This window comes from Cavenderia fasciculata (assembly GCF_000203815.1).
Source record: "Cavenderia fasciculata unplaced genomic scaffold Scf_ET2XIPL01CNAVH-3, whole genome shotgun sequence".
Taxonomy (NCBI): domain Eukaryota; phylum Evosea; class Eumycetozoa; order Acytosteliales; family Cavenderiaceae; genus Cavenderia; species Cavenderia fasciculata.
Window position 1 is genome coordinate 760,087 of NW_004457723.1, and position 14,282 is coordinate 774,368.

The 14,282-nt window shown below is 33.7% G+C and overlaps 8 protein-coding genes across 8 annotated transcripts; 3 read left to right on the forward strand and 5 right to left on the reverse strand.

Annotated features, from left to right (window-relative positions):
- Positions 1-239: 239 nt before the first annotated feature.
- On the forward strand, positions 240-788 carry DFA_07140 (uncharacterized protein; the record flags this gene model as incomplete). The annotated part of the gene is made up of 2 exons (XM_004366950.1): positions 240-372; positions 460-788. 2 exons carry the CDS (start codon positions 240-242, stop codon positions 786-788), a joined length of 462 nt encoding a protein of 153 aa, XP_004367007.1.
- Positions 789-1,165: 377 nt separating this feature from the next.
- On the reverse strand, positions 1,166-1,483 carry DFA_07141 (uncharacterized protein; the record flags this gene model as incomplete). Its single annotated transcript, XM_004366951.1, has 1 exon — positions 1,166-1,483. One exon carries the CDS (start codon positions 1,481-1,483, stop codon positions 1,166-1,168), a length of 318 nt encoding a protein of 105 aa, XP_004367008.1.
- Positions 1,484-1,596: 113 nt separating this feature from the next.
- On the reverse strand, positions 1,597-4,426 carry vps16 (uncharacterized protein; the record flags this gene model as incomplete). The annotated part of the gene is made up of 5 exons (XM_004366952.1): positions 1,597-1,657; positions 1,733-2,483; positions 2,560-3,795; positions 3,882-4,107; positions 4,193-4,426. 5 exons carry the CDS (start codon positions 4,424-4,426, stop codon positions 1,597-1,599), a joined length of 2,508 nt encoding a protein of 835 aa, XP_004367009.1.
- Positions 4,427-4,546: 120 nt separating this feature from the next.
- DFA_07143 (uncharacterized protein) lies at positions 4,547-5,960 on the reverse strand (the record flags this gene model as incomplete). Its single annotated transcript, XM_004366953.1, has 3 exons — positions 4,547-4,586; positions 4,628-5,278; positions 5,353-5,960. The coding sequence occupies 3 exons, from the start codon at positions 5,958-5,960 to the stop codon at positions 4,547-4,549; spliced, it is 1,299 nt and encodes a 432-aa protein (XP_004367010.1).
- Positions 5,961-6,274: 314 nt separating this feature from the next.
- CSN2 (proteasome component region PCI domain-containing protein) lies at positions 6,275-7,998 on the reverse strand (the record flags this gene model as incomplete). The annotated part of the gene is made up of 4 exons (XM_004366954.1): positions 6,275-6,943; positions 7,032-7,265; positions 7,393-7,636; positions 7,793-7,998. The coding sequence occupies 4 exons, from the start codon at positions 7,996-7,998 to the stop codon at positions 6,275-6,277; spliced, it is 1,353 nt and encodes a 450-aa protein (XP_004367011.1).
- A 284-nt stretch (positions 7,999-8,282) lies between these two features.
- cpiB (cystatin A2) lies at positions 8,283-8,665 on the forward strand (the record flags this gene model as incomplete). The annotated part of the gene is made up of 2 exons (XM_004366955.1): positions 8,283-8,420; positions 8,519-8,665. 2 exons carry the CDS (start codon positions 8,283-8,285, stop codon positions 8,663-8,665), a joined length of 285 nt encoding a protein of 94 aa, XP_004367012.1.
- Positions 8,666-8,716: 51 nt separating this feature from the next.
- Positions 8,717-12,331, reverse strand: DFA_07146 (uncharacterized protein; the record flags this gene model as incomplete). The annotated part of the gene is made up of 5 exons (XM_004366956.1): positions 8,717-8,799; positions 9,126-9,870; positions 9,953-10,357; positions 10,430-10,649; positions 10,722-12,331. The coding sequence occupies 5 exons, from the start codon at positions 12,329-12,331 to the stop codon at positions 8,717-8,719; spliced, it is 3,063 nt and encodes a 1,020-aa protein (XP_004367013.1).
- Positions 12,332-13,802: 1,471 nt separating this feature from the next.
- Positions 13,803-14,192, forward strand: DFA_07147 (uncharacterized protein; the record flags this gene model as incomplete). The annotated part of the gene is made up of 2 exons (XM_004366957.1): positions 13,803-13,995; positions 14,068-14,192. The coding sequence occupies 2 exons, from the start codon at positions 13,803-13,805 to the stop codon at positions 14,190-14,192; spliced, it is 318 nt and encodes a 105-aa protein (XP_004367014.1).
- Positions 14,193-14,282: the final 90 nt, after the last annotated feature.

The window sequence follows — 14,282 nt, forward strand, 5'->3', positions numbered from 1 at the left end:
ATTAATTAATGCCCTATCGAATTGATATGAAGTTCAGTCATTGAGGTTTAATCCAAACATCGTATCAAAAATCAAATTTGAGAAAAATACTGGAATTTTTTTGATACAAGAGAGAAACAATGTTGTTTAAATACCCTCAGTTGACACTACATTATATTTACAAAAACCAAAACAATTTTTATTTATCTATTTATCTATTTAACATTTAATTTACTATCTAGTATTTTTTTTTCAGGAAAATGAGTCTTTACAACAATTGCTCCGAAACTACCGCGTCCGTACCAACACAAGCTTCTACTTTACGTATTGGAGGCTATGTTTTAGTGGGACTAAATCCATGCAAGGTAGTTGAATATTCATCTTCCGGAACTGGTATATTATCAAACCTAAAATAACAACCATTTTATCTCTTTTTTTTTTTCTAATGTTTTGTTTTTTTTCTTTTTCTTTTTATCATAGGTAAACATGGAAAGTGTAAAATTCACTTTATTTGCCAAGATTTATTCTCAACCAAGAAACGCCATGAGTTTGCAGTCTCATCCACCAAGAACATTGAAGTGCCTGTAGTTGAAGTAGTCGACTATCAATTGATCAATATTGACGAGGAAGGATACTTGTCATTATTAGATAAAAAAGGAGTTTTGTACACATCGCTTGCCCTCCCTGGTAACAAAGACCTATCCCAAACCATCACCAACTATTTCAATCTAGACAAGACATTGCAATTATCAGTATTGAAATCCATGGGAATGGAAGAGGTAATCCAATTTAAAGTATTAGACGGATAAATTACATTTGATTACCTCTAGGATTTTCAATTATTCCAATCGAGTTCCTCTGTAAAGAAAAAATAGTAAAAAATAATAACAAAAAACAAAAAAAATAATTAATCTTTTATGGAAATCGAGATAAAAAATAGTTGGAAACTGGGAACTCCTAGAGACGAATTCTAATGATTTTGGTAAATCATTAGAATTATTAATACATCATGATGTATTAATCATTTAAAACCTTTTTTTTTTTTTTTACAAAAATAAATTAAATTAAAAATATATATAAATATAAAAAATACATCTTCTGTTTTATTTATTCTTTGTTTATGTATTTGTTGGAATGAAAAAACTTGCTACAATTGGCAAAAGCCACTTTGGAGAAAAATTAAAAGTTAATTAAATTGAATGACGGGGAATGAAAAGTTTAAGGTACTTACAATAAAATATAAATATGGTTTACAAGGTTGAGAAGAGAAATCTGTTACACTGGGTTTAACAGAATTATTCTCTGACTTTGAACTTGTCATAAATTGATTGAATTTACAAGATTTACTTTCTTGATTCTTTACCATGTGCAATAAAGAGTTTGATTGGAATATCGATGTTGAAGATTGAAGACATTTAAGATTGACAGGTGTTAAGAGAGGAGAGGAACTTTTGATCGCTGCTGAGGGACTAGAAACTTTGGAAAACATTTGAATTGAAGACATTATTTGATTGATAATATAAGAAAGTGAAAAAAGCAATCCATTTGCTAGAGTTTAGTTTCTTTCTTTTTTTTTTTTTTTTTTTGATACAAATGTTTATTGATTTATTAATTTATTTATTTAGATAATTGAGCTCTCATTTGATCAATAATATTAGAAGCTTCTGGATTTGTACATCTATAGAGAGAGAGAGAGAAAAAAAAATAGATTAGACAAAAATGTATTATTAATTTTAATCTCTTTTGTACATACTTTCTAGCAATAAAATTTAATAAATCTAAATTCTTTTCTTTGAATGCAGTTTCAGCAGCCTCTCTAAAGTAATTGATTTGAAGATAAGCTTGGGCTCTATTGACATGATCTTGAATTTTTGGAATATATCTAAGTGCCTCTACTGGATTACTAAAGTCCATACAGACTTCGACAAAAGGTTCATAACCGACGGGTGATTTCTTTTCCTTGGCAAAGTTGTGCAATTCTTCCCAATCACCAACTTGTGACAGGGCCTTGATTTTAATCCACCAGAATCGACGATCACTAACCTTGAATTCTGATTTAATCTTTGACACACGCTTATGTTCGCCGAGAAGGATCAATTGATAGATGGTATCGCTCAAAGAGATACCCAAAAACTCCTTGCCTTCGTGTTGGTTTTCCAGTTCCTTTTGCAAGAGCTCAAGCTTGGCTTGATCCTCGCACAATTTGGCATAGACCAAATCATCCTTGTCTTTTGATTGTGAGTATGCAGATCCTGCCATCGCAAGATGCTTGTGACGAATATCAAATTCGTCAGTGCTAAATGCTTCAGAGAGATGCAAGTGACCAGTTTCCTTGACTTGTCCTCTAATACTATAAATTTTCTTTAACATTACAACATCTCCTTTTTGTTTACAAAATGAAATCAATAAATCCAACGCAACTGGTCTTGAGAATACAATCTCTAAAAATCCATCAGTTAATCCAGATTGTCTCTTTAATTCTAATAATACTAAATATACAAGATCTAAAAATAAAAATAAATAAATAGTTAATTAATAATCAATTTTGATTTCTTTTTTTTTTTTTGTTTCTATTTTTACCAGTATCACCAGATTCAATAGCTTTGTTTAAAGCCATTTCATGTTGACCAATTGTAATGAGAGGAGGAACTTGATCGGCAGCTCTTGGTTCATAATCTAATAATTTGATGGCTAGATTTGGACGACGAGCATTGTGAGCGGCAGAAGCAATGTTGGCATAAGAGATACCTGGGACAGCTTCAAGCTTTTCAATGATGACCTGGGACAAGACATCTTCTGGCAAGTTGGTACGCACCTTGGTGCAAGCCCAGTGATTGAGAACAAAGTCAGACTTGATCTTTAGATAATCGCAGATTCTCCACGCCAACAGATGTTTACGACGTTCAATGAGACATCGAATGACAGTCTCTGGTCCCAAAAAGTTGTATTGACGCATGGTCATTGGAATACCAATTTCAAAGTGTCTGATGGCATTGAGTACACGCAACGAACGACATGTTGCGACAAAAGCGTCGGGGTTGTAAGAGTCGAGGAAACATTTACCAAAACTAGCTGCCTTGAGGAGACGACTTTGTTCGGCACGACTAAACTCGTATCCGGCCGCTGAAATACAAGTCCCAACAGCAATATCTAAATTTGCACGAATCTGACGGATAGCTTCGTCGGCTTTTGGATCGTGGTTGGCAAAATCGGCAGCAGCCGAATAGAGAAAGCTCGATGGAGCACCACTACCAAAGTCGAAAATATCACGAAGCTCGCTTGGAACACGTTGGAAAAACTCGGATATGCCTTCGCTGATGATACGAAGACCGTCAATCTCGGTGACGACAAACACTGGTGCACGACTCTCTGGGTCGTGTGATGGGACGACGATCGATTCGCCAGCCTCAAAATATCGCATCGAATGGTTCCAAGTCATCATGACACCCTCGCTTCCTACCCATTTGAGGGCGTGTGGTGTACGCTTTGCAACACCCATGTACTTGGCCAATTGACTTGAAAAGTCAGTCTTGTAAATGTACAAATCATATTGCTCGCCGTTTGGGTTGGGTGACAGACACGCCATCTTTTTGCCACATGGACTAACGACAATACGTACATAGTGTTGAGCTGTCAATTGATTGTCGGCACGACTGGCATCGACATTATAGACAGAGTTTCTAGTTGCTACAATCAACTCTGCTCCCAATGATCCATGTTGTGTACTATACACAGATTCCACCACTGCCCATGCTGAAGGTCCCTCTCTATCCAATTCTTCTTTATATTGATCTGCCATTTTTGTTGGTCTTTCACCTACAAATATATAAAACAAAAAAGAAAAAGTAGAAAAGAAAGTATAAGTAATCTACTCTAATCAACATTCATGTTTGTTTACATACTCTTAAATAATTCAATATGATAAAAGTTGAATTGATTTGTTAATACTACTATACCACTATTACTAATTCTACAGTCGATAATATCTTCGTGATCAATTAAATCATAATAATTGTTTTGTGATAATGTCTCTCCAAATATATTGTAAACTGATATAGTTCCATTTGAAGTAACTGTAACCAATCTTTCATTCTCTATCCAATCCATTGCTATAATATTACCATCATACTATTAACAAAAAGAAATAACAATATTGATTAGTTTGTTTGTTGATCATCAAATCAATCTCTCCTCCTCCTTGTTGTTGACATACGATTAATTGTGAAACAGGTTGACCTGATGCAGTATATAAAAAGATAAGTGGCTTTGAAGTTTGAATGTTTGCTTCTACAATTTTAGTTCTATCTCTAGTCACAGCGATAGGTCCTCCATTAGGTGCTGCAATCACTATATTCTTTTGAAGATCAACATCCCACGACATTGTGTAAATCTCTTTCTTTGAGACATACCATTCACCTATACTAATCCAACTACTAGTTACTTCCATTTCTCTCTATCTCTATCTCTATCTATCTATCTCTTTTCGAAAAGAATAGATTGCTTTAAACAACAAAAAACTAAAGTAATAAGAAAATATGAAGTGTTGGTGAGAGGGCAAACTAGATTTTTAATCAGCTTTTTCAAAGTCATCAGACAGGACAAGAAGACTAAAATTTAATCTTTTACCAACATTTATTTAATTTATTACATATAATGTGATTGACCAGAAGGATCATATTTAAATTCAAGTTTGTGATCACGCCATTCACCATCTTCATCTTTTGGTTTCTCTTTCATTACATTTTTAAATTTGTTGAGTCGGTCTAATATGGCTTGTTCTCCGCCTCCCTTTTTTGATACTCTTGGTACAGTAGACTCTGCTCCTTTTCTAGTTGGTTTGAATGATAAACTACCTATCACCTTTTTCTCTGGTTTGGCTTTTTTAATTGCCACTGTTGCGTTTGGTAAATCGGTAGACTGCTGCTGCTGTGGTCCAGTTGTTCCATCTGCCTGTTGTACTGATGCAGTAGCTGCACCTTCTCTTTCTCTTTTATATTGTGATGCCTTTTGTAACATTGATTCTCTCATTTTATCTTCAAATACTTTAGGATTATGTTGTTCATTATTTGTTCCAATATCTTGAAAATTAATCGGTGTCTTTGTTGTTGTTGTACTACTACTATTTTTTGTTATCTCTTTAGATGTATCATTATTATTACTATTATCTTTTTCAATTTCCTTTGATTGTTTTGGTTGTTGCTTTGGTTTTGGTGCTGGTTTTGGTTTAGATACTGGTACACTACCACTATCATTATCTTCATCATCATCATCCTCGCCAAATGATAATAATCCTTTATTTCTATAGAATATAATATAATTATTAGTAAATGTATTATCTTGTCTAAATCTATTGTATTGTCTTTCTTTTCTTACTTTGTTGTAGCGGCAGCTGGTTTCTTTTTCTTTTCAATTGGAGATGATAGAGTAGAAGGTTTGACGGTTGTGACCTTTTTTTGTCTAGGTTCAATATCTTCAAATGGATTTGATATAACATCTGAAGAGATGATCTTTGGTGGATCAAGAGGCATATCATTTTCACCAATCTCCAATTCATTAGCTTTGAGTATATTAAAGAGCGAGTCACCAATGACACGACCAAATACAGTGTGTCGTCGATTGAGTTGTTCTGCAGCATCGAGTGTAATAAAGAATTGTGATTGATTGCTATTAGGATCTTTGCCAGATGCCATACCAACTATACCTCTTCGACTGAACCTTAGACGACTGTGAAACTCGTCTTTAAAAGGTTTACCATCGTATATTGATTCTCCACCATCACCAGTGTTTGTAGGATCACCAGTCTGTGCAATAAACTTTGGTATCACTCTATGAAATATAGATCCATCATAGTACCCTTCCATACACAATTGCATGAAATTACGTGTTGTCAGCGGTGCTTCTTTTGTCCATAACTCTATCTCTAAATCTCCCAACGTAGTCTTTAATATAACCTTTCCATGTGTTGTTGGTTCACTTGACATGTTCTATGATCTATCTATCTATCTATTTAATCTACAAATAGATTAAAGTTGTTGTATCTGTAGTTCTTGAAAATGAATGAATGAATGATCGATTTGTTAAATTAAATTTGTTTTTGTGAAAATCGATGAATGAGCTTGAGATAATATTATTAATTTGATTTATTATTATTATTATTATTTGATTTTATGTTTTCAAAAGATTACAACAATGAAATTGAATCAATCCAACGATTCTTTTCTTTTCTTTTTTTTGTTTTGTTTTGTTTTTGTTTGTACTACTATTATTAGATTTGATTGTTGATTTGTTTTGTTTTTTAAGCACTCAATTTACCAGCAACGGTATTTGTGACAGAGCCAAGTTGGGAAGCCCATTTGTGAATGGAACGGTATTTCCAGTAGCCAGCAGACTTGGCAGTATCGAGTTCGAGTTGTTGGTTGACTTGATCGATGGCACCACGAATCTTGTTGTCGAGGATGAGAGAGACGAGCAAGGCTTCGACTTCGTTGGATGGGATATTGAGCTCCTTGGAGATGAATGGAATACGGATACGGGTGTATGGCTCGAGCAACTTTAATAATACTTGTGTACGGATATTCTTTAACAAATCTTCAATGTACATACGGATGAATGGATCCTCCATAATGGTCTTTCTATTGTCTCTCAAAATCTTTTCAAATGCATAAATGTCGTTTCTCTCGTAGGCACTGACAAGATTGGTCATTGCCAAAATATCTGGATCATTTTTGTAGGGTTTGGCTTCGGTAGAATCAAATGGATTGATCGAGGAAAGCATCAACATATTAGCCAAAACCAAGTATTTGAGACATTGGATTCTTCTAGGGTTACCGGCTTCATCATAGTTTTTGAAAGCTTCAAAAAAGTCAGAGTGTGCCTTTTCCCATTCCTTCTCTGCCATGTGCATCTTACCACCACATTCTCTAATAATACCCATAATACGTGGATGTGGAATTGCACTTTTAATCTAAAAATAAAAATCAAATCAAATCAAAATAAAATGTATTAATATCTATATATCTATATCATATTATTATTTGATCATTTATACATACATCTAAAGCCTTTTTATATAATTCCTTAAGTTTCTTATTGTTTTTAGTGGCAGTGTACATTTGAATTTCCAAGGCATAAATATCAACAAGTTGACTTCCCTTCTTTTGATCATCGGAACCATCTTCATTTTGACAAGACTTTTGCAACTCTCTAAGAATCTTTGCCAATCTACTGTATTCCTCCTTTTCAAATAATAATTTACATAATTTGAGATTAGTTCTAAACCAAACTCTCTAGAAAATAGAAAAATAAGAAAAAAATAGGATAATAATCAATGATATGTTAGAAACTTGAAATAGTAGTAGTAGTTTTGGTTTGGGATTGAATTCATAGTCTTTCTATCTTTTTGTCAAAACATACTTCATTCTTGGCTTCCAATAAAGTCTTGAGTGTCAAATCATAGATTTGTTGGACGAGATCCAAATCGATATTGGTATTTGATGCTGAAACGAGATCTAGAATTGAATTGATACCCTTTTCAGAGGTATTACTTGTTACTGCAGACTTGGTGTAACTAAGGAATTGTTTATAGATACTAATCATCTTTTCATATTTCTGAATTTGAAAGTTTAATTTAGTAATCTTTTTTAATGCTTTGAAACCCCTGTGATATTATATAATAGTTAATCATTATCATCGATCAATGAGAAAGAAAGAGATAAATATATAAGATTGTTTTGTTAGCTTTTAATTTAATTGATTTTCTTGGAATGTTATTATTATTATCTTCTTGTCTTGTTGTCTTGTTGTCTTGACATACCATTCACCTTTTTCACCATTCTCCAATTCTATAACTCTTTCGTATGATTCTATAGCCTCTGGAACTGAATCTTCAATGAGACCTTTTGAGTTGTAGTATTGATTTTCAATTTCTACCGATGGATCTTCATCATCGTTGTTGTCATCTCCATCATCATCGTCATAGTATTCATCGTCGTCATAAATCATATCTTCATCGTCTGACATCTTGTTCTACTTTCTATCTATTCTAGTTACTATTAACTACAACAACAATAAATAATCTCTACAAAGATGATGGGTAAGGAGGGTTTGGTAGTTCATCATCACAAAAATTTAATTTACAAGCCTGTTGGCTCACCAAAGGAAAAAAAAAAGAAATTAATAAAAATCAAATTTTTTTTTAGATTTTTCATCCACTCTGATGTTCCTCACTGTGTCCTCTGATTTTTTTATCCTTTATTAATTTATATTCATTACATAAATAATTTATAAAGTATAATATAACAACAATGGCATTAGGAGGAGTCTCACAAGAAATCAAGCAAGCTGATAACGAAATCAGAGAAATCGTCAACAAGGTCAAGTCTGAAATCGCTGAAAAGCTCGGAAAGACTGCTGAAGTTGAACCAATCTCATACAAGACTCAAGTATGTGTTATACTCTTATATTTATTTGATCATGTGATGAATAATGATTATTAACCAACAAACACTTCACTCTTTATTAATTATTATCAACTATTTAGACTGTTGCTGGTACCAACTACTTTGTCAAGGTCAAGGTTGCTGATTCATTTGCCCATCTCAGAATCTACAAGGATCTCTCCCAAGCCGTCTCTCTCCACTCTGTCCAAGATGGCAAGACCTCTGAAGACAACATTGAATACTTCTAAATAATTTATTAAAAATGTATTTTCATCATCAAACATATATTATAGTGCTTATCATTGTTGTCTTGTTTCTTTGCGTCTTTGAGGAAATTTCGATGTCTTTTTTTTTGAGCCTGTCCTTTCGACTGGGGCATGCCCTCAAACTATCAATATGAGAATAATAGAAAAGACAAACCTATTAAAATAATTTAAACTTTAAAATCAAAATGGGTTGGTTTATTTTAGTAATGTAAAGTTGAAAATTGGTATTATTATTATATGATTATTATTATTGTTGTTGATGTTGATTGTTGATTGTCGTTGTTGTTATTAGTACTATTTATTTATTATTACTATGAATATATATGATTATAAATATTATATATTGTTTGTTTGTTTGGGTTGGAAAAAAATGTGGTGGGATATATATAAATATATAAAAGTAATAAATATTTTGTTTCAATTAATTATTGTAATATATTACTATCAACAGAGATGATAGGAATTGATAATAAATTGGTAGCAATTTTAAATAAACATGGATATTCTCTTTTGTGATCGATCCACCATTTCAAAGGTGACATGTCTGAGAATTTAGCGTCTTTGTTGTCCGACCGTTGGAGAGAGGTGAGTTCGTCCATCAACGAGGTTGATTGGTCCGAGTCGTCGTCGTCGTCGTCAATGATGGAATGATGATGATGATCGTCATCAATGTCGCCAAGACCATGGTTGTGAAGTGATGGAGTGTCACAGATGACCAAGAGTTTGGTGGACTTGATTTGGGTGTAGTGGGCTCTGACCATTTGGTCAAAGTGTTGTAAAAGCGTGGGTGTGAGGTGGGGAACGACGTATTGTTGGCGATGCGTGTGGTTGAGGTAAGTGGCCAAAAGGTGGATCGACGCCATCGAGCTTGTGTATCGGCTGACAAGGTTGCCAACTATATGATTGGCATTGATGAGATTGGGGGCATCCTGTTCGTAGTGTGCCAGCTCTTGGGCAATCGTATTGACCACTGGGATCACATCTCCCAAGGCAACAGTCTTTTGCTTGTCCTTGAGCATACTAATCTGTCCTTCAAATACCTTGCTCACTCGATACACCATCTCAATGTCATCCAAACTTTCTTTTGTTACCTTGAAATTTGGTTGAAGTTCTTGTTGTTCTTTATCATCTTGAATTTGTTGGAAATAATTTATTAAAGTATCTTTTAATAATATTATTCTTTCCAACTAGAAATAAATAAATAGAAATATAGTTAGTGTTTTGTTATTATTATTTTACTTTTGTTTTCTACTTTTCAAGTTTACATACAATATTACATAAATCTAAAGTTGAAATACCTTTCCAATTTTTTAATTTCTTTGGAGTTTCTTTTGGATTGGTTTCAAGTTGATATTTGATAAATGACAATTGATTGAATTGAGATTGATGAAAGTAACTAGAAATATCGTGACAGAGTTGGAGGAGTTGACAGACTTGTTCAGACTCGATAAACTTGGCGTGACATTGATTCAAGAGGTGAATAAAGCACACGTCACTTCCAACAATTGGATCAATCGTTGATCCTACAAGACAATCACTGTCAGAGTTGGTAATATAATATAATATTCGATTTGTAAGTCCATAATCTGACAATGTAGATTCAACCAATTGTTGTGTAGTTGTTGGATCTCTATTACTTAATGTTAAATCACATGTAAGAAAATATGTTTTAATCTAAAAATAAAAAAGAGAAAGAGAAAATAGGTAAATAAAAAGAAGTAATAGTAGTGATTATCTTTGACTTACAGAATTTGTAGTATTTGTAAAACCTCTAACTGTAATAGTACTAAATTTATCGTTTGTATTCCAACCATCAGAAGTGACTGAAAGCCAATCATAAATATCCAATTCCTTTTGGAGATCGCGTATTCTCCATCTATATCTTTGGTTAATTTCATCTTTTAATTCACTTTTGGTTAACTTTAATATTGGTCCTCTATATTGAGATGATGATTGTAATAATTCCCTAAAAATTAAATAAAAAACCAATTAATTAATCAAAATAACAATCTTGATAATAATTTGATATAAAACTTACAAGAATGATTTAGATTCAACAATGGCCAATGGTAATTCATGTTCGACAATTAAGTCAACCAATTTACCATAGATTTCTTCCATATCTTTTGATTTTGGTAATTGATTTTGAATCATTTGATTTGATTTGGATAATGTTTGTTGTTGTTGTTGTTGAGTTTGTTGAGGTTGTTGTTGTTGTTGTTGTGGGTATTGTGGATATTGATATTGTTGAAGTGGTTGTAGTTGTTGTTGGATTGGTTGTTGTTGTGGTTGTTGTAATGGTAAAGGTGGTAATGATTGAAGTTGTTGAGATGTTTGTTGTTGTGGTTGTAATGGTGGTGAAGATAATGGATGTTGTAATTGTTCCTTGACAGTCTTTGTTGTTATGGTTGTCATGGTCGTATCATGGCTTGGACTAACACTGAATTGACCAAATAGTGGGGAACGGTTACCACCATTATTAATGTTTGGACTATTGGCACCGCTACTCATATGGTCACTATCAGTATCCATGGTGTTACCATTACCGTTACCAATACCGTTAGAAGAACCATTCAAGATATTGTTGAGTTGACTTGGCGAGGTATTTATTATATTGTTACCACTGGTTGTCAACTTGACAGGTGTGTTGGATCCCGATCCACTTGCACTTCCACTTCCATTGCTACCACCAGTACTACTTCTAGATTGACGACTACCCTTACAAAAATGCTTGTTGAGATTCGATTTACTCTTTCCGTTGAGAGCTACTCCGCACTTGTCGCACATGTGGGTTTTCGACTCATCCAATTGTTGCTTGGCCTTGGTGTTGGGTGTCAGCGGACTAAAGATACGTGGCGATCCACCTGGTGTGAGGTACTTGACGACTTGAGGGGCATCCGATTGTGCAGACTTTCTCTTTTTGTTTCCTTTTTTGTCGGCGTCGGTCGGTGACAATTGACCTTGTTGTTGACTTTGTTGACTTTGTTGTTGTTGGCTCATAAAGTTGACACTACTAAGAGAGGGTAGGGTGGGAACGGGTGGACGGTGTGCCAAGGGAGTGGAGAGTGACTGGGTTGGCTGATACTGATGGTGGGTACCATTTCCGATGCCATTTCCATTGATAGTATTGTGGATGATGGCATTGAGGGTCATTGGCGAGGTGGGGGACGAGTCGAGTGGTGGCGTGGAGATGGGAGTTTGAATGGCACTGTTTCCATTGGCAATACCATTGCTACTGCTGTGCAAACTATTGCTGTGTAGACTATTGCTGCTACTGCTCAAACTGTTGTTGATCAAGTTGTTTATACTGCTGATTTGTGGTTGTGGTGATGTGCATCGTTGCTCGACAATGATGTCTAGACTTGCGCTGCTGTTGGTCAAACCATTATTGCCAGTATTCTTGAATGGTGAGCCGGGAATGGGAGCAGCAGCAACCACGGCAGCAACACCGCTATTCAACAATGCCAAAGGTGGGAGAAGAGGTGGAGGAGAAGAAGAAGAAGAAGTGGATTGTTGGTTATTGTTGTTATTGGAAAAAGAAAAGATTGGAGTAGATGTGGATGATGTGGATGTTGATGAAGGTGAAGTAGAAGTAGAAGAAGAGGTGGGGACTATTTCACCCTCACCTTCATTGTTGTCGATTTCCATGTTGACCCAATTCAATTATAAATTGATATAGATATAGATATATAGATATAGATATATAGATATATATATATAGATAAATATATAGATATGATATATAATAGATATATCGAATGAATAACAATGATGATATTTATGATGGGTGGGTAGTGGGGGGCGTGGGTAGGAAGGGGAACGAAACGACAAACGAACGAAACGATTCTTTTTTTTTTTGGTATTATTAAATTAAAATAGTTCTACTACTAATACTACTCTCTGCTGCTACTACTACTACTAACTACACAAAATATTAAAAGCGTCGTGCGTATGTTATTCAATTGAAAGTTCTTCCTCTGCCCCTCAAAAGTACCAATATTCAAAACAAACAAAAAAATATGCATAAATTCTCGGTCGATAAATTTTATGTTTTTTATTACTTCGTCTCTGTGGTGGCTTGTTTGACACCCCCACAAAGCTTTTGTTGGCTCCCAGTCCTTGGTCAACAAAAAAATTCTACTTTTTCTTTTTTTTTACGAACAATTTAATAGATTTTGTTTGAAGGGATATATGTACTCCAAAGGGACAGGTACCTGTATACTTGAAATATAAATAAATTATTTGTATTTAGACAACAATCTTGCTTGTCCCCCACCACTTATGAACAACCAACAACCTCACTTTTGGCATAATTGGTCAAAAGATTAATATTAAGTTCCAAGGAATTGCCGCATTTTTAAGGAGGGAAAAAAATTGTGGTGTTAAGTTATAAATATTTATAAAATATTGTTGTTCTCATCTTTGCATTGAAAATTAATATCTGTCCCCCACATCCACCACAATTCAATTTCTTTATAGTAAAATATCTTTTTCATTAATGGTAATTAATTTATTTATTGTTATTTTCACATTTCGATAGTTGTTGATGTGACAATAATATAATAATCGTTTATAATAATAATAATTAATTGTTTCTATTTATTATTATTTGATAGAGGTAGCTAGCGAAGTGTAGTGTCGTGTAGCGGAGTAGGTCATGAGAGTACTGAACAGGGTGTGTCGGCATTGATTTTTGTATCCCTCTTCAAGAACTAGACATCTGTCTCCTCCCCAATGAATAAACATTCATTCTTAAAGAGGAGGAGTGTCCTTGTTGTTGGAGTTTCAAAAAAACACTCACAAGATCTAGAGATCCAAAAAAGGAAAAATAATAATGTCATTGACCTCCCCTTCACTTTGAGTGGCGGCATGGTCTTGAGAGATTAAAAAAAACAAATGTTTAAAATAATTAAATTTACAAAAAGGACTGTTGTTCAATTCAAACTACGCAAATAATAAAATCACTTCCATTCCATTCATTTACACAAACTTATTTTATTTATAAAACAGATATAATAATAATAATTATAATTTTAACCACTGACCAACCAACCAACAAACAACTTTTTATAAAAAGTATCAAATATATCAAACAAACAAACAAACAAAATCATAAAAAATGACATTCATTAAAGGAGCAGTTTACGACCCAGAAAGAGCAAGAGACAGTGTTCTTCAAACCAAAGAGCACTTGGAAAACATTGAGGGTGCTCTCAAGGAATCGGATGCACTCAACAAGGAAAAGGCCAAGGATCTCTTTGAACAATATCAAAAGTTACCAATTACCTTTCAAATTAATTGGTCTTTAGCAAGTATGTTATAAAAATACATGTATATTATAAATCTAATATATTATATACTAACCATTCATTTTTCTTTAAAAGATGAAGACCCCTCTGAAAATCAAAAAAAGGCTGATTTTTGTAGAGACAAGTTAAATGAATTAAACCATGAGTTTAGATTCACTCAATCAAAAATTCCACGTGCTTTTAATGCTGATAATTATTAAACATTTTAACAACATGTTTACATGTTTCAACTATCAACAAAAACAAAAATTAACAAAAAATAATCAAATAACCTCAAACAAATCATAACA